Source organism: Phyllobates terribilis, unplaced genomic scaffold (genome assembly GCF_046119375.1).
Source record: "Phyllobates terribilis strain yellow unplaced genomic scaffold, ASM4611937v1 Scaffold_9__5_contigs__length_417890890, whole genome shotgun sequence".
NCBI classification, from domain to species: Eukaryota; Metazoa; Chordata; class Amphibia; order Anura; family Dendrobatidae; genus Phyllobates; species Phyllobates terribilis.
The window spans coordinates 160,863,091-160,883,274 of NW_027362769.1; the positions used below are offsets into that span (position 1 = coordinate 160,863,091).

Here is a 20,184-nt window from a genome sequence, read left to right on the forward strand (position 1 = left end):
TCTCAGTAGCCGTGAGTCTGGACCGCATATTCCTCACCCTGATCCTCCTTCCTCCCACCATGCCGAGTACCCAGATACAACTGATCCCACACTTGGACACTCTGAAGAGCTGTTCACTTTTCCATTTATAGATTCGGGCCTGTCGCCCGGTCCACTTGAAGCGGGGCAAGAGGGGATCGCGTGTAGCGATGCCCAAATATTTGAGCAGCCACGGTCACACGAAGGCGACGGTGGGAAAGTGTCACAAGAGGTGGATGATGATGAAACACAATTGCCAGAAAGTCAGGAGGAGGACCAGGGTGCAGAAGTGGAAGACGAGGTGGTGGATGATATAGTAACTGACCCAACCTGGCAGGAGGACATGCAGAGCGAGGACAGCAGCACACAGGGGGAGGGAGGCAGAACACCCCAACAGGCAGGAAGAAACAGTATGGTGGCTGCAGACAGAAGTCAGGCAACTGTTCCCCGTAACACCAACACGAAGGAAGTTGCCAGTACAACTGTTAGGTCTTCCCGAGCCTGGTTGTTTTTTAAAGACTCTGCCGATAATCCCAAAAAGGCCATTTGCACCACCTGCCAGGCCACCATCAGCAGGGGTGGCAAAACGACCAGCCTGACCACCACCAGCATGATCAGGCACATGGCAGCAAAGCACCCGACTTTGTGGGACGAACCCCAGTGTCCAGATACAGTGCGTCTTCCGCTGTTGTGCATGCAAGCCAATCCCCTGTCTATGGTGCATGCGAAGACGCCTCCTGCCCTGTACCTGTTTTTGCACACTCTCAAGTAGCAGCATCAGGAAGCACGTCCATGTCCTTGTCCCAGCGCAGCGTTCAGTTGTCCATACCCCAGTCCTTGGAACGCAAGCGCAAGTATGCAGCCAGCGCCCCACAGGCCACACTACTAATCTCTAGCATTTCATGACTGCTTGCGCTCAAAATGTTGCCTTTTAGGCTCGTGGAGACGGAAGCATTCCGCAACTTGATGGTGACGGCCGTCCCTCGGTACTTGGTCTCCAGCCGCCACTCTTTCTCCTGGTGTGCCGTCCCCGCATTACACAAGCACGTGTCCCAAAACAATAGCTGTGCTCTCAACAACGCAGTTACCGGTAAAGTCCACCTAACCACGGACACGTGGACAAGTGCTTGTGGGCAGGGACGGTACATCTCGCTGAAGGCACACTGGGTTATTATAGTGGAAGCAGGGACCCAGTCGGACCTTGGGACGGAACACGTCCTCCCGACGCCAAGGATTGTGGGCCCTAGGTCAATCAGGGCTTCCCACACGGTCTACAGCTCCTGCACCTCATCCTCCTCAGCCTCCTCCTCCTCTTCTGCCTCCATCTCTGAAATGACCACATCAGTAACAAGCTGGAAGCACTGCAGCACTGCATCGGCCAAGCGGCAACAGGCTGTACTGAAGCTAATATGCTTAGTTGAAAAACCGCACAATGCTGAAAAGTTGTGGACAGCTCTAAAAGAGCAGGCAGATCTGTGGCTCGCACCGCTGAACCTACAGCCAGGCATGGTCATTTGTGACAATGGCTGGAACCTGGTGGCGGCTCTGAGGCTAGGCGAGCTCACACACGTACCATGCCTGGCCCATGTGCTTAACCTCGTGGTTCAGCAGTTTCTCAAATCCTACCCGGAGCTGCCAGATCTGCTTGTTAAAGTACGCCACCTGTGTGCCCATTTTAGAAAGTCAGCTACAGGTTCCACCGCCCATGCAGTGTTTCAGCAGCGTTTGCAGCTTCCGGCTCACAGACTGGGGTGTGATGTCCCCACGCGTTGGAACTCCACACTGCAGATGTTGGAAAGGATTTGTGAGCAGAAGAGGGCAGTTGTTGAGTACCAGCATCAACAAGGCCATTGGTATGCAGTTCAGACTCCACACATAAGACCTCAGGAGTGGACATGGATGTCAGACATATGTACCATCCTCCAAAACTTAGAGGACTCCACCAAGATGGTGAGCGGCAATGACGCCATAATTAACGTCACCATCCCGATTCTCTGTCTTCTGAAACGCTCTCTGCTCACAATCAAAGAGGATGCATTGCAGGCGGAGCACGATGAGATGGAGCAAGGGTGATTACACACAGCCAAGCCTCATCTCATCCCAACGTGGATTGCGTGACAATGAGGAAGAGGAGGAGGAAGGACAGGAGCTAGTTTCATGCACTATAGACAGTACTACCTGCACAACTGTCTGTTCAGGGTGGATGGCCAGAGGACAGAGAGGAGGAGAGCATGGTCAGTCATCCTCTTGGTGAGGACACGGAAGTATTGCCTGTTAGTAGTCTGGCACGCATGGCTGAGTTTATGTTATGCTGCCTTTCCCATGACCCTCACGTTCTCAAAATTTTGGGTGACAGTCATTACTGGTTGGTGACACTTCTAGACCCACGCTACAAGGAGAACTTTATATCTCTTATTCCTGAGGTTGACAGGTCTACAAAAATGGGGCAGTACCAGAAGGCTCTTGTTGTTGAACTATTAAAAAAATTCCCATCTGAAAACGCTGGCGGCAGAGGGAACACTTCGTTGGACAACCAAGGAGTACAGGCGAGAGAGACACAACTTCAATCCAGGGGAACACTGCCAAAGTTCTGGGAGAGTTTTCTCAGACCCTCCCATCGCACAGGCCCTGAGGCGCGGGGTACTCTCACAAGGAGTGCAAAGTTTGGGAAGATGCTGAGGGAGTACCTTGCTGACCATACCAATGTCCTCCGTGATTCCTCTGTGCCTTATAATTATTGGGTATCCAAGCTGGATGCGTGGAGTGAACTGTCTCTCTATGCCTTGGAGGTCCTGGCCTGCCCTGCCGCCAGCGTTTTATCAGAGGGGGTCTTTAGTGCCGCTGGTGGAATTATAACTGATAAGCGCATCCGCCTGTCAACTGAAAATGCTGGCAGGCTGACTCTTATAAAAATGAACAAGGGCTGGATTGGGCCGACTTCTCAACACCACCGAATGATAGCAGCGTAACATAAACTCAAATCCAGTATCTTTTCTTGGGAGGTGTATTCCCATGTACCTTTTCACACCCCCACATGGGTATACGCTTCCTGATTTTGTCTATTTGCTCTTTTCCTCCTCCTTCTCCTCATCCTCCACTACCATATCACCAGGGTGACCATGGTCCGTGATGCAACACCCACATAATTTTTTTCAACAGTATGTTCATGTATACCCCCCAGGGGTAAATGTTTGTCAGCCCATACACTTAGTGCATGGGCATTACAAGTATAGGAGGCCTGCTCCTTTCTAATGGGAACATTTTTTTATGAGGCCCTCCTCCACTTCTCTTCCAGGGGGCATTGAAGTGCCTCCAAATTTTTGGCAGCCCTTGCATTCACTGCATAGGCCAACACTATGGGAGACTCTCTCCTTTCTAAAGGGAATTTGTCGTTACTGTGGCCCTGCTCTGTGTGTTTTTAAATTCTTAGTGGGGTTTTTCCTAAAATTGGTCAGCCGTTGGACTCACTGCATACCCTATAACTGTATAGCAGACCCTCTCTTTTCTAATGGGAACATGTCATGCCTTGCTACTGTGGCCCTGCTCCGTGTGTCTTTAAATTCTTAGTGGGGTTTTTTCTAAAATTGGTCAGCCATTGGACTCACTGCATACCCTATAACTGTATAGCAGACACTCTCCTTTCTAATGGGAACATGTCTTACCTTGTTACTGTAGCCCTGCTCCGTGTGTCTTTAAATTCTTAGTGTTTTTTTTTCTAAAATTGGTCAGCTGTTGGACTCACTGCATACCCTATAGCTGTATAGCAGACCCTCCCCTTTCTAATGGAAACATGTCGTACTTGTTACTGTGGCCCTGCTCTGTGTGTCTTTAAATTCTTAGCGGGGTTTTTCCTAAAATTGGTCAGCCGTTGGACTCACTGCATACCCTATAACTGTATAGCAGACACTCTCCTTTCTAAAGGGAACATGTCCTACCTTGTTACTGTGGCCCTGCTCTATGTGTCTTTAAATTCTTAGTGGGGTTTTTCCAAAATTTTGGCAGCCCTTGCAGTCACAGCATGGGCATTACCACTATAGGACACCCACTCCTTTATAATGGGAACATTTTTTTTACTGAGACCCTCCTCTATGTCTCTTCAAAGGGGTATTGGGTTGAGTCCAAATTTTTGGCAGCCCTTGCAGTCACTGGATACGCAATAACAGTATAGGAGGCCCACTTGTTAATAATGGGAACAACAAAGCATAGCCGACTGATGGCTCTCTAACAATAGCTACGGCCGACTGCTGGCCTTTTAAGAATAGTAAGGGCCGTCTGATGTCCCTGTAAAAATAGGCTTTATGACTTTCAGAGTCCCTTCATCCTAAATAAAAAAGGATGTGTCTGATGATGTGTCACATACCACATTGCCAGATAAGGTTGTAAAATGTTAAAATGACATTTCCCGTTGAATGCATTTGTCTTAAAAAATAACGTAAAAAAACAAAACAATAGGATCTTTCTTTAGTATAAAAAACAGCGTCACAAATTTAACCTCAATGTAATCACATTGTTCAGCTAATGCACCTCCTCCTCCATGTCCGAAATGATCACATCAGTCACAAGCTGACAGCACTGTAGAACTGCCTTGGCCAAGCGGCAACAGGCTGTGCTGAAGATAACATGCTTAATTGACAAACCGCCCAGCGCTGCAGAGTTGTTGAAAGCTGTAACACATCAGCCTGATCTGTGGCTCTCACCGCTGAACATACAGCCAGGCATGGTCGTGTGTGACAATGGGCGGAACCTGGTGATGGAGAAATTACAGCCGGGGTAGATACGGTTTCCCTCTATGCCAGCCCTTTCACCAAGCTAAAGAATATGGCTGTGGTGAAATACAACTCCCACTGAGAAGCTGTTTCAGATTGAAAAACATTGTTCCCACCAGAGGATTTGATTCTGAGGGCTAACCTTTCTCACCCGCTCAAGAGCCCCATAGCAGCTGCAAAGTTAGCGCTATCATGAACTCTCCTGAGGTAGAAGCCAAGGCACACCAGAGGATTCTCTGGTGGGACCGTCCAACCCTGCTGAGAAGCAATCCTGGCTAAGAAAAGTGTGTGGGAAGATTCCCGGACACTCTATGGCTGCTTTTTTACTGAGGAGGAAACACATGCAAACACAGGGAGAACATAAAAAGTCCTTGCAGATGTTGTCCTTGCTGGGATTTGAACCCAGGATACCAGCGCTGCAAGGCTTCAGTGCTAACCACTGATCCAATGTGCTGCCGTTCACCCTCTAATATCTGACAGGCTGGAGAAACTTGCACCTACTGCCACTCTATCTTCAGCTCCTTTGTGATCAAATGTATTTGGGCAGCCACTCAGTCTACCAAAAAAAATTCCTGAGAGGGAAATTGGGGATGGCTTTGCTACTGGTACTGGGGGCAGTGCTAATACCACGGCCTCGTACCATAGTTTGCTGGAAATAATCCAGGCTGGTAGGAGGCAAGCAAATTCCCACAGAAAAGTACCAGCAATAATGTTCAGGCCACATTTCAAGTGCAAGCAGCTTTAGAGGACTTCCTGGGAGAAATGACACGCAGGGTAGATACGGTTTCGCTCTATGCCAGTCCTTTCACCGAGCTAAATACAACTCTCAGCCAAAAAAGTTGTGGACTGGCTCCGTACCGTCTCTGGTCACATTCATCTGTCCACGTGTTTGTGGTTAGGCGGTCCTTCCCAGTAAGTGCACTGGGGAGGGCACAGGTAATGTTGTGGGACCCGTGCTTGTGGAAGACGGAGGCGATACCGGGAAATATAGTGGCGGCTGGGGACCGAGTATGGACACCCGGCCGCTGCCGGCATAAGATTGTGAAAAGCTTCCGCCTCCACGAGCTTAAAAGGCCATATTTAAAGTGCAAATAGCTGCCCAGAAATCTGGCAGTTTAGTGTTGCGGCCTGTGGGTGGGTGGGTGGCTGGCTGCATACTTGCACTTGCACTTGCATTCCAAGTGACAGAAAACTAAGCAGATGGTGGCCTCTATCATCATCATGGCCTCACCTCGGCACTATGAACTCTCCTGAAAGAGAAGCCAGGGCCTACCGGAGGAGTCTTCGGTTCTCTAGTGGGCCCGTCCAACCCTGCCGATAAGCAGCCCTGGCTAAGAAAAGTGTGTGGGAAGGTTCCGGACACTCTATGGCTGCTTTTTTAATGTGGATCGGCCATGCTTATGCATGTTATTTCTCAAAACGCATTACAGATCAGGCCATTGTCCAACTCTGTATTCAAGAAATTAAATGCGCAAAGAAAGATGTTTGTGTGTGTCAAAGCACCACCGACAAGTGCAAGTTGATGTTGGATGGGCTGCCATTGCTTCTGCAACAAGCTCAATTACAGGACTTCCTGGGAGAAATGACACGCAGGGTACATACGGTTTCCCTCTATGCCAGTCCTTTCATTGAGATAAATACAACTCTTAGCAGAAAAAGTTGTGGACTGGCTCCGTACCGTCCCTGGCCACATTCACCTGTCCACGTGTTTGTGGTTAGGCGGTCCTTCCCAGTAAATGCACTGGGGAGGGCACGGGTAATGTTGTGGGACCTGTGCCTGTGGAAGGCGGAGGCGATACCGGGAAATATAGTGGTGGCTGGGGACCGAGTATGGACACTCGGTCGCCGCCGGCATGAGGTTTTGAAAAGCTTCCGCCTCCACGAGCCTAAAAGGCCACATTTCAAGTGCAAGCAGCTGTCAAAAATTTGGCAGTATTGTATTGTTGTCTGTGGGTGGGTGGGTGGGTGGCTGCCTGCATACTTGCACTTGCATTCCAAGGAATGGGGTAGGGACAACTGAACGCTGCAGTGGGACAAGGACGTGGACGGTGATTGTTGCAAGTCTGCAACGACAGGTGCATGGCGGGAGGCATCTTCGCATGCGCCAAGGATCACTTATGAAGGGCACACTTTTAGGCAGTGACCTGTGAGTCAAAGATGCTTCCAGAGGTCTTCCCCATGCTGTTCCCATGTCTTTTCAGCACTGTATGCATGTGTCTGATGATACGTCACACACCACATGGCCAGATACGGTTGTAAAATGTTAAAATTACATTTCCTGGTGAATGCATTTGTCTTGGTTGAAAGCAATTCAAAAGTGCAAAAACACATAAAAAACGCTATATGTGAACATAGCCAAAGTTGTGGAGGAGTATTTTTGTTTTCGGTTGTTTATTTTGCCTTTTATACAAGTCATTACCCTGGAAAGGATGTTCCTTAACATATTTTGCATGAAAATTGTAACATACCTGGCGGCGTCCTTGCATAGAGGTCCATCTCCCACTGTGCAAGAGCGCGCACTTGATGTCCTGTCCAGAATGTCTCTCTGGCTTCCCTCCATGCTGTCTGTTTGTGTCTGTTTCTGCTGCTTAAGGGCGGCGCCCGATCACTTCCTGCTTTTTGTACCTGCTGTGGGTCACACCCCTTGTGCGTCCTCAGCCTATTGCTGTCTGTCACCTGGTATATAGCTCAGCTGCTCTAATCAATCCCTGCCTGAGCATAGTGTTTCATTCAGTGTGTGCTTGCACTCTGAAGGTGCCAGGTCCCGTTCTGAGTTCTCTTGTCTGCCTATCCTGGAGGCTGTATTTCCAGGCCTGTCTGTACACGCTCCTAGCCTGTTCCTCCTGCCTTCTAGGGGCCGATTACCTAGACCCGCTCCTGTATCTTGTCTGTCCTGTCTGAACACGCTCCTAGCCTGTTCCTCCCGCCTTCTAGGGGCCGATTACCTAGACCCGCTCCTGTATCTTGTCTGTCCTGTCTGAACACGCTCCTTGCCTGTTCGTCCTGCCTCTCTGGGGGCCGTATTCCCAGACCCGCTTCTGTATTCCGCTGCAGTGTCGGTCTCCTCCGTACACTCAGTTCCAGTCTGAACTCTCTCCTATCCTTTACCTGTTTTGCCTTTATGTCCGTTCCCTTCCTTTTTCTGCAGAGTCTGAACTCGTACCTAACTCCTGCTTGTTGTCTCTGTACTCCCGTTTGTGAGTTTGTGGTCCACTCGCTACTTCACTGCAAGTACCCTGTGGGTATCTGGCTCTGCCTTTCCCTTCCTGTCTGTTCCGTGTGAACAGAGCCCTGTCCCCCCTGCTCAGCCTTGCCTGCTCTGACTCCTTTGCTCACCGCTCCGGCGGTTCTAGCCTGCTCTGACTCCTTTGCTCACCGCTCCGGCGGTTCTAGCCTGCTCTGACTCCTTTGCTCACCGCTCCGGCGGTTCTAGCTTGCTCTGACTCCTTTGCTCACCGCTCCAGTGGTTCTAGCCTGCTCTGACTCCTTTGCTCACCGCTCCGGCAGTTCTAGCCTGCTCTGACTCCTTTGCTCACCGCTCCGGCGGTTCTAGCCTGCTCTGACTCCTTTGCTGTCTGTTCCGTGTGAACAGAGCCCTGTCCCCCCTGCTCAGCCTTGCCTGCTCTGACTCCTTTGCTCACCGCTCCGGCGGTTCTAGCCTGCTCTGACTCCTTTGCTCACCGCTCCGGCGGTTCTAGCCTGCTGTGACTCCTTTGCTCACCGCTCCGGCGGTTCTAGCCTGCTCTGACTCCTTTGCTCACCGCTCCGGTGGTTCTAGCCTGCTCTGACTCCTTTGCTCACCGCTCCGGCAGTTCTAGCCTGCTCTGACTCCTTTGCTCACCGCTCCGGCGGTTCTAGCCTGCTCTGACTCCTTTGCTCACCGCTCCGGCGGTTCTAGCCTACTCTGACTCCTTTGCTCACCGCTCCGGTAGTTCTAGCCTGCTCTGACTCCTTGCTTACCCTCCGGCGGTTCTAGCCTGCTCTGACTCCTTTGCTCGCTGCTCCGGCAGCCTTGCTCCACTCTGACCCTTTTGCTCACTGCTCCGGCAGTCTTGCTCCACTCTTGCTCACCGCTCCAGGCGGTCTCGTCCTGCTTTACTCTTGCTCACTGCTCCCGCAGTCTCGCTCAGCTCTGACCCTTTGCTCACCGCTCCTGGCGGCCTTGTCCTGCTCTACTCTTGCTCACCGCTCCAGGCGGTCTTGTCCTGCCCTGTTCTCGCTCACCTCTCTGGGCGGCCTCACTCTGCTGTGTTTGTCCGCCACATCTGTGGTTCTGTTCCAGAGTCCCAGTGTGTACTGGGTCCTATCCCGCCAGTGTCCCTACCTGCTAGTGCCTCCCTGTCTGCACTCTAGCTGTGCTTGCCTGTACCCCCTTGCCTGCATACCCGCCTGCCTGCATACCAGTCGTGCCTGCCTATACCCACCAGTCAGTGCGCCAGCCTAACCAGTCTGTTCCTGTGTTCCCCTGTGTGGGTCAACAGCCGTGTCCGGGGTCTGTCCTGGAGTAGCACCTGGTCCCTCTGCTCGGTTCCTCCTTGGTGCGCTGGCGTCGTATGCCGTCGTGCGACCCTGGTCGGATCGGGTGAATACCTAGTTACGCCCCTCCAGGCAATCACTCTCCGGCACGGTCCAGTGGAATCACTCGCACACGCCGCTCAGCCCGGGCGTGTGCATTACAAAAATCCATTTTGGTTTCGTTTTTGTATGTTTTATTGTGAGTCCGTAAAAGTGGTGTAATACTCTGACCACGTTGCTGACATCAGTGATCTGGGAGTCAGAGATGCTTCCAGGGGTCTTCCCCATGCTGTTCCCATGTCATTTGAGCACTGTTCCCATCGATTTGGGCAATTTTTAGGCCCTCTGCAGACCGCCGGGGGGAGCCGCCTGAAAAATGCTCGAGTTTCCCATAGACTTACATTGGGCTCGTTGCTCGGGTCGAGCACCCGAGTATTGCAATTTGCTCGGCCCGAGCAACGAGTACCCGAGCATTTTAGTGCTCGCTCATCACTACTGATGTGTATAGGTGTCTTAAAGGTGTTGTTCAAGACTAAGATATTGATGCCTTCTCCTTAGAAGCAGCTGAAAGTACAAGGAGCAGTGTAAGGAGTCGGGACACCACAGCTCATTACACCGAGTAGTGGCTGTGGGAACCTATTAACAGCTGATTAGTGAGGGTGGTGGGTTTCTGGGCCCACCAATCTGATATCTTAAGGATAGCTCATCAATATGTTATTTTAGAACGGCCGTTTTAGGATAGGTTGTACAATTTTCTATTTCCATACTTAATAAATTCTGATATATTAGTAAACATGGTATTGCAGATCAGCCATCTTTACATTTCAAGCCTTTCTTCGTATATTAAAATAAATCCAGGCAACATTAATTAAAAAATGTAAAAAATGAATCACCTTCTAATAGAAGTGCTCTAAAATGGAAATGAATCCTGACAATATCATTATTCCCTTTGTACATACTATTGACAGGCTATTATTTGGTGCATCAGTGAAATTGGCAGAACACTGGCTGATTTCAGCTTTTGCTCCCAGATCTCAGCTTCCAGTATTCCCATATACTTCACAAGTCAGCTTCAGCATTTTTATTCATAAAAATGCAAATTGAAGCACTTAATATTCATAGCTCACGTGAAAGTAATGCATTCCAGATTTGTAATGCAGGAAAAAAGGAAATGTGTTAAGCTGATTATATTGTTTGTATGAATATTCATCCGCAACAAAAAAAAAAGTCATATTGAGTCTACGAGTCTATAAAGAGCTTAAAGAACTCCAGCTACAATATTTAGACTTTAACTTCCCCAACGTCCAAGTGGCACACTTCCAGATCTATGGCAGACTTTCTGAAAATGTCCTCTTGATGGTCTGCGGGAGCTGATCGCTGTAAATTTCTATCAGTAACACAGTAGTACAGCAGATGTAGCATCAAAGTTGTGGACATATGGCCATGCATGATATTACGTTACTCCAAGGTGTGAGCCCAGAGAAGAAATATGGCTCCCAAGGTTTTTTTTATTACAGTTAGTATCCGTCTTAGGAGATCATATGATTGTTCTCCATATGGGTAGTGCTTTAAAAAAGAATTATCCTTTTATATCATACTTCCCAGAGTTAGGCTATGTTCACATGTGGCGTTTTTGCAGAATTTTTTTTCTGCAGCCAAAATCTATAAATGCTATTTTCTGTGTTTTTGGTGCATTTTTTTATTTTTTACTGCCTTTTTTTTGGTGCGGATTACAGGTGGCATTTATCTACAATACATGTTAATAAAATAATTTGTATTCCCCAAAAAGGCTGCAAAAACACACTGCAAAAAAGCAGTACAAATGTTATGCTTCATTTTTGCAGTTTCTCATTACTTTTAATGCATAAAAAATGCTGCAAAAATGTTGAAAGAAATGCCATGCTGCACACAGAGACAAGTCAGTTTTTTGCGGATACATGGTCTGCAAAACATCCCACACGGATGACATGCATGTGTCTTCCATGTGACATGTACCGACCCCTGGGAATCAGTGTATAGTTAGCGCTGTTCCCAAGCACCAGGTGCTGAACACTGCCCTCATCATTGTCCCTGCTGGTGCTGATCCCAGCGCCAGCAGGGAACCATGATGAGGGCCGTGTTCAGCACCGTCGCTTGGGAACAGCGTTTTAATTGTAGCGTTGATTCCCAAGCGCTGGTCCGTGTGATCCTGATGTGGCACACGGGCGCCACACGTGTGACACACTCGGACACATGGACACATGGACACACGAGACACGGATACCCTCGGTACCGGCTTTTCCGGTACCGAAGATATGCGGACGTGTGAAACCAGCCTTAGGCAGGAAAAAAAGTATAAGCATGAGATTTCTGAAACATCATAGCTTTTGCTGGTACTGTAAAACACAGGTTCTTTTCTGCAGAAAAAAAATGCCTAAACATAACTCCTCACAAAAGCTACGTTTGAACAAAGACTTATGGCTATAATATTCCTGTTGGCATTATGGGCTAATTACGATACTTGGGCCCTCTTCATCTTGCTTAAGTTATTACAGATGTGTCCACTCTCACATTTCCACAAATTAATTACATTATTGCACCATACTAGCTGCAATGCATATTATAACCACCGGGTGGCCACAAATAGACACATGTGGCATAAACCTCTCCAGACAGAGCATCAAAAATCCATTTCTTTGAAATGATAATCTGATACCATTCATCTTAGGACATGTTTTGCAAAGAGGAAAGGTAAGGAAGGATAGTATCTTTTGAGTTCAGTTCACTTATAAGTCAAGAACAAGATAAAGCTAGTCAATCAGTTGACTAGTTCAATTTGGGTTGATCTACTTTAGACATACTTTTTCAAGGCAATTGAGGTAATTAAAGGGTCTTCCTCTTGGGAACCCACTCTATTACCTAGAAAGGTTTTACAAAGAGTTCAGTTATGTGCTGACTTTAGTAGTTGTTTAACTCTTTACTTTCCTCTTTTCCTCCAATAAGAGGTTCACCAACAGCCGATCACAGGGGTCCTTTGGGGGTCAAGATTGTTGTTATTTTAGCTCTATTTGCTTAGATGCATAGGGATGAACTGTAATATCATGTACAACAACCCCTTTAAGGATCCAGATTTTTGTTTTCTTCCAGTCCATGATACAGATGTGTCCAACTTTACCTTTTCTCTTTGCACAACATATCCCGACATGAGTGGTGCAAAATAACTAGCTTTAAAAAGAAAAGCATATTTTTTTAATACTCTGCCGAGAGATGTTTATGTTATATATGTCTATACGTGGCCACCTACTGGTTTTGTTGTGTTTTGAACCATATTGAGACTTTTTCTCTCATGTCCTGATATTTTTTTAAAAATTGTATAGTCAGAAATTGGAATTCTTAGCAAATTATCAGAAAGGCAACGGTGGAAATATATATACATATATAAAAGCATTAAAAGCCTCCAATCATCAACCTTATAATGGATAATTAAATGGTGCAGAAAAAAATCTATATTTAGCAATTAATAATGATGGCCATAGAATGTCATCAATTTTTTACAGCTTGATGAAAATGCTCTTTGAAATGAATTTCTGTATCACCCATGAAAATGTAACAATGGGTGCAAAATACTCTGCTATCTGCTAAATAATTTCATAATTTTTACTGCAATTTAAATGTAGTTCAGTGAGTTAAGTGAGAGCTGTATGCCTTAAATACTGTGTATACTTTTGCATAGATTTTTTTCATTCTTCATTTGCTTTATATATATTAAGTTAAGCAGCTTCATAAATAGTCTTCATTACACAATTTCTAGATTCTGTAAGTCTTTAGCTAAGTCCTCCACAATAATCCATCAGAGCTCCTGTTCCTTTTTCTGACTGTTCTTTTTGCTCCCTCTCTCCCTCTTTTCAGTGTTAGAGATAGCAACCGGTAGATGACTCTTCACAAACCTCCACAGTGTTGACAAATAAGAAGGTTTCTACAGTCTAAGGGAGGGCAGGAAAAACAGGCTGTCTGTAGATAAGGATGGCATCACATAAAAATATATAAAAGTGTAATATATAAGCTGTGATGGTATTTGATCTATTGAAGACAGCAGCACTGTGGATGAACACAGACCCCATAGCCAGCCTATATTACTGGGAAGACAAACTCCACATCCAGCTGGTATTACTGGAGAGACATACTGTCCACACATCCAGCCGATATTACTGGAAGTCAAACGGCACAGTCTTCACATCCAGCCTATATTACTGGTAGAGACACACATACCTCGCATCCAGCCTATATTACTGGGAGAAGCACACAGACCTCACATCCAGCCTATATTACTGGGAGAGACACACATACCTCACATCCAGCCTATATTACTGGGGGAGACACACAGACGTCACATCCAACCTATATTACTGGGAAAGAACACAGACCTCACATCCAACCTATATTACTGGGAGAGAAACACAGACCTCACTTCCTGCCTATATTACTGGGGGAGACACACAGATCTCACATCCAACCTATATTACTGGGAGAGACACACAGACCTCACATCCAGCCTATATTACTGGGAGAGACACACAGACCTCACATCCAGCCTATATTACTGGGAAGGACACACAGAGCTCACATCCAACCTATATTACTGGGAGAGATACACATACCTCACATCCAGCTTATATTACTGGGAGGGATCACAGACCTCACATCTAGCCTATATTACTGGGAGAGACACACAGACCTCACATCCAGCCTATATTACTGGGAGAGACACACAGACCTCACATCCAGCCTATATTACTGGGAGAGACACACAGAGCTCACATCCAACCTACAGTTATATGAAAAAGTTTGGGCACCCCTATTAATCTTAAGCTTAATGTTTTATAAAAATTGGTGTTTTTGCAACAGCTATTTCAGTTTGATATATGTAATAACTGTTGGACACAGTAATGTTTCTGCCTTGAAATGGGGTTTATTGTACTAACAGAAAATGTGCAATCTGCATTCAAACAAAATTTGACAGGTGCATAAGTATGGGCACCCTTATCATTTTCTTGTTTTAAATACTCCTACCTACTTTTTACTGACTTACTAAAGCACTTTTTTTGGTTTTGTAACCTCATTGAGCTTTGAACTTCATAGCCAGGTGTATGCAATCATGAGAAAAGCTACTTAAAGTGGCCACTTGCAAGTTGTTCTCCTGTTTGAATCTCCTCTGAAGAGTGGCATCATGGGCTCCTCAAAACTACTGTCAAATGATCTGAAAACAAAGATTATTCAACATAGTTGTTCAGGGGAAGGATACAAAAAGCAGTCTCAGAGATTTAACCTGTCAGTTTCCACTGTGAGGAACATAGTAAGGAAATGGAAGAACACAGGGACAGTTCTTGTTAAGGCCAGAAGTGGCAGGCCAAGAAAAACATCAGAAAGGCAGAGAAGAAGAATGGTGAGATCAGTCAAGGACAATCCTCAGACCACCTCCACAGAGCTGCAGCATCAACGTGCTGCAGATGGTGTCACTGTGCATCGGTCAACTATACAACGCACTTTGCACAAGAAGAAGCTGTATGGGAGAGTGATGCGAAAGAAGCCGTTTCTGCAAGCACGCCACAAACAGAGTCGGCTGAGGTATGCAAAAGCACATTTGGAGAAGCCAATTTCTTTTTGGAAGAAGGTCCTGTGGACTGATGAAACCAAGATTGAGTTGTTTGGTCATACAAAAAGGCATTATGCATGGCGGCAAAAAAACACAGCATTCCAAGAAAAACACTTGCTACCCACAGTAAAATTTGGTGGAGGTTCCATCATGCTTTGGGGCTGTGTGGCCAATGCCGGCACCGGGAATCTTGTTAAAGGTGAGGGACGCATGGATTCCACTCAGTATCAGCAGATTCTTGACAATATTGTTCAAGAATCAGTGATAAAGTTGAAGTTACGCAGGGGATGGATCTTTCAGCAAGACAATGAGCCAAAACACTACTCCAAATCTACTCAGGCATTCATGCAGAGGAACAATTACAATGTTCTGGAATGGCCATCCCAGTCCACAGACCTGAATATCATTGAACATCTGTGGGATCATTTGAAGAGGGTTGTCCATGCTCGGCGACCATCAAACTTAACTGAACTAGAATTGTTTTGTAAAGAGGAATGGTCAGAAATACCTTCATCCAGGATCCAGGAACTCATTAAAAGCTACAGGAAGCGACTAGAGGCTGTTATTTTTGCAAAAGGATGATCTACTAAATATTAATGTCACTTTTCTGGTGAGGTGCCCATACTTATGCACCTGTCAAATTTTGTTTGAATGCAGATTGCGCATTTTCTGTTAGTACAATAAACCTCATTTCAAGGTAGAAACATTACTGTGTCCAACAGTTATTACATATATCAAACTGAAATAGCTGTTGCAAAAACACCAATTTTTATAAAACAATAAGCTTAAGATTAATAGGGGTGCCCAAACTTTTTCATATAACTGTATATTACTGGGAGAGATGCACAGACCTCAAATCCAGCCTATATTACTGGGAGAGACACACAGACCTCACATCCAGGCTATATTACTGGGAGAGACACACAGAGCTCACATCCAGTCTATATTACTGGGAGAGACACACAGACCTCACATCCAGCCTATATTACTGGGAGAGACACAGACCTCACATCCAACCTATATTACTGGGAGAGACACACAGACCTCACATCCAGCCTATATTACTGGGAGAGACACACAGAGCTCACATCCAGCCTATATTACTGGGAGAGACACACAGACCTCACATCCAGGCTATATTACTGGGAGAGACACAGAGACCTCATATCCAGCCTATATTACTGGGGGAGACACACAAACCTCAAATCCAACCTACATTACTGGGATAGAAAACAGACCTCACATCCAACCTATATTACTGGGAGAGACACACATACCTCACACCCTGCCTATATCACGGAGAAAAAACACAGACTTCACATCCAACCTCTATTACTGGGAGAAATACAAACCTTACATCCAGCCTATACAACTGGAAGAGAAGTAAAATCCAATCATACAGCTTGTATTATTTAGCAGAACACACAAGAGAAAAATCTGAAAGTTTTGTCAGGCTGCCCACTGCATATAAGGGGGTCTGCAATTTAATTAACTAAAGGGAACCACAAATATATGCAAAAATATTTTTTCCATGTCAAATGTGTTCATTGCCTTTAAGTCTGACTTTGCTAAACTTCTCTTCAGTGTGGCTGCAGGCATTGCATCCTGAATTGTATGCTTTATTGGTTATGTGACATTGAACAAGAGATTTGGCATCCTGAATCCATCTTCTGTCAATATAATTAGCAGAGTTTTTTCCACTATATAGACTTAAAAACAATAAAATTCAGTTTCTATTCCGCCATTTACTTTTTAACAATAGGGAAAAACTTTTTCTTATATAATTTCTATGTCAGATTAAGCTATTTAAAATGGATTTCCAGCACAGCACAAATATAAATAGAGAATCTTTTGCATAAATCGCTTAATGAGATTTCTGATGAATTGCTAATTCTGTATAATTCCTGGGTTAGAAAAATAATACTGAAAACTTAATACAAAAAGAAGGATGACTATTGCGGAATAATCTGCTGGATGAAAGGGTGCATTGAATATATTGAGTGGGAATAAGTCAGTTTTTCTATTTTTATACAAAGGAAATAATAAAGTTGACATTTAGATTTGACTAAAAGGTATCAAGGTTTGAGAAAACGGCAAATTGCAACATCCGTTGATGTTCAGTTGACAACTTAAAGTAATTTCAAAAGATCAATAAATATTCATTTACTCGTCTGTTCACCAACTTTACTTTCCGGTAGCTTTCAGTTTCCAATTGTTCCCTGTTTAGTGTATACTTCAGAATACTTGCTGTATCTCATGCACTCCGGATATTGGGTAGTGTGTTACATTTGGGTCCACAGTCGCTTTGAAGGCACCCCTAACCTTTCACGCAAATAAATGCTTCTCAGAACAGTCTAAATCTGGCTCATGTGTATTAGGACTATGGCAATTAGTAAAAGAGCCATGAAAATTATGGCCACTTTCGGTCTGTCCATAATATGTTGCATAAGAAAAGGTTATGGAAACAACTTGGGTTGCATTATGATTCTATGGATGTCAAAGTAACTCATTGACTTCTTCTGGGGTAGAAACATATTTGTTTGGACGAGTAAAGGCAACAGGTTCTTTGTAGACCATTTCTGTTGAAAGATGTTGGCGGGACATACAGTATCCCAAGATGATAGGCTGAAGATGACCAAATCTGAAAGAGTTTGGCAGGACATACAGTATCCCAAGATGATTGGCTGAAGATGACCAAATCTGAAAGAGTTTGGCAGGACATACAGTATCCCAAGATGATTGACTGAAGATGACCAAATCTGAAAGAGCTTGGCAGGACATACAGTATCCCAAGATGATTGGCTGAAGATGACCAAATCTGAAAGAGCTTGGCAGGACATACAGTATCCCAAGATGATTGGCTGAAGATGACCAAATCTGAAAGAGTTTGGCAGGACATACAGTATCCCAAGATGATTGGCTGAAGATGACCAATTCTGAAAGAGTTTGGCAGGACATACAGTATCCCAAGATGATTGGCTGAAGATGACCAAATCTGAAAGAGTTTGGCAGGACATACAGTATCCCAAGATGATTGGCTGAAGATGACCAAATCTGAAAGAGCTTGGCAGGACATACAGTATCCCAAGATGATTGGCTGAAGATGATGAATTCAGGATACTCCACGGGGTGAAGAAAAAGAGTAAAGTCATGCTATCCCAACATAATGTGTATAGCATCATAGCCTAGCATAAAGAGGAGGCTGGACAGATGTGTTCTTTCTTACCTTTCCTCTTGGCTCAACATATCCAAAGATGAATAGTGCAAGATGAGCATCTTTAAAAAAAAACCCACAAGATTTCTGGATACTATGTCAGGAGATGTTTATACTATCTATTGCCACCCACTGGTTGTGATGTTAACCACACTAACAAGAGTTTTCAGAGCATATCAAAAGAATATATTGAATTTGTCTTGTTAAGAAATGAAGTCAATGAAATTCATGGAAAGTGAAAGGAGGACTCATCTGTAGCCTAAGGCCATGTTCGGAAATCCCATTCATAAGTAGTGAAATTATTCTAAATGATAAAATGAGCGCACTGCAGATTTTCAAATCAAATACCTGCCCATCATTTGGTGAAATGCCACTGATTTTCACTTTTATGCTTTGGGTAAAATCAACCGTGAATCTGCAGTAAAATCCAGATTTTGCTGCAGAACTTGCTAAAGTTTCATTGCAAATGATATTACTCTCAGTGATCCATATGGTCTCTCTGTCCTACTTTTAAAGGGGTTGTCCACTACAAGGACAACCCCTTCTTGATCTGAATGTTTTACCCATGAAAATAAAAACACTTATACTCACCTCCTGTGCCGGCGCCATTCCAGTGGTGTCGGCACTCACGTTCCCTGAGCTCATGTGCGATTGTTACGACATGTGGTTCCCGGTGCCCAAAGCGCGCTGGCATCGCTGTCCTCACCTTCGGATGTATTGGTAATCAAGAGGGAGTGAGCGGATAGCCGCAGCTCTGACTTTCTCTTGATGTTCAATACATCCGGAGGCGAGGACAGTGACAGCGGCGCTGATTGGGCGCAGGGCTCACTTGTCACAACAGCCACGCATGAACCCCGGGAACATGAGTGCCAACACTGCTGTAACCCCGCCGGCACATGAGAGGAGTATAAATGTTTTTATTTTCACGGAGGGCAAACATTCAGATCGAGAAGGGGTTGTCCTAGTAGTGGAGATTCCCTTTAAGAGGAGGGATTGGAACGCGAGTGACGACAGTGCTGGAATGGTGCCGGCATGGAAAGAAAGTATGAATGTTTTTATTTTCACAGGGGCAAATATTCAGACTGAGAAGGGGTTGTCCTTGTAGTGGAGATCCCCTTTTATATAGCCATGGCTCTTGAACTATAGGAACTTCTAATATGCCCAATTTTTGAGTCTATAGAAAAGCTTTTAGCCATGTTCATGGATCCCGGCGGGATTTAGTGAAATCTTTGCTATTTGTATCTATCTAAATGTGGAAAAATCTCTTGTTTATTAACGTCAATAAATTTGATACTGGCGGATGTCGTGATTGACATGGGTTTGCAGTAATTTGTAATGTTTGTAATCCCCTGTAAATAGACTGGTGATATTTTTGACATATTGACAGAAACAACAGCCTCAGCTTGGTATGTTTAGGCAGAATGGGAAAGATGAAATCTCCAAATTATTATTATTTTTTTTTTCCCTTTCGCGTGTTAGCGGTTTGGTCGTCTGCCTTATGCATACAAAGCAGAACGGGTCTGCGAAATGTGACGGTTTGCCTCTAGAGGATCTATGCTGGATGTTTGCATGCCATAAGTAAATGTTAACATTGCCTTGTTTATCTGAACTAACGGTTTGCAAATATAATAGCCTAAGAGGAGAAAAAAAATACGCTTGCTGTCATGCTGTTTAAAAAATTATCGCCCAAGGCTGACCTGTCATAGAGATAGTGTTTTCACATTCAGCTGATAGTTCTTTTCTTATTTATTTTTTTACAGATTAGATGACAAGTATACATTGAAAAGCTTAGAAATTAAAGGAATAATTAAAACCACTTTTTATTTCTTTTTTTTTTTCTTAGTTGCAGTAATGGAAAGATCGCCTCTAGCTGTCAGTTATGTGACGGATACTGTTATAATGGGGGCACATGTCGGCTGGACCCCGAGACGAACATACCAGTCTGTGTGTGAGTATCACTTGTGACAATGTATCTCCTGAGAATATACTGACTGCCGATGATGTATAAATAACAGGGCCACACAGTAATGATTCTCTCT

At 45.2% G+C, this 20,184-nt stretch overlaps 1 protein-coding gene across 5 annotated transcripts in view; it reads left to right on the plus strand.

The window, feature by feature from the left end:
* The window catches only part of LRP1B (LDL receptor related protein 1B), a 2,071,868-nt gene that overhangs the window by 2,025,256 nt on the left and 26,428 nt on the right, over positions 1-20,184 (plus strand). For all 5 annotated transcript variants that reach the window (XM_073647246.1, XM_073647248.1, XM_073647249.1 and 2 more), the window contains exon 86: positions 19,989-20,093. In XM_073647246.1, coding sequence (XP_073503347.1) covers positions 19,989-20,093 — 105 coding nt within the window. The remainder of the gene's footprint in view (positions 1-19,988; positions 20,094-20,184) is intronic.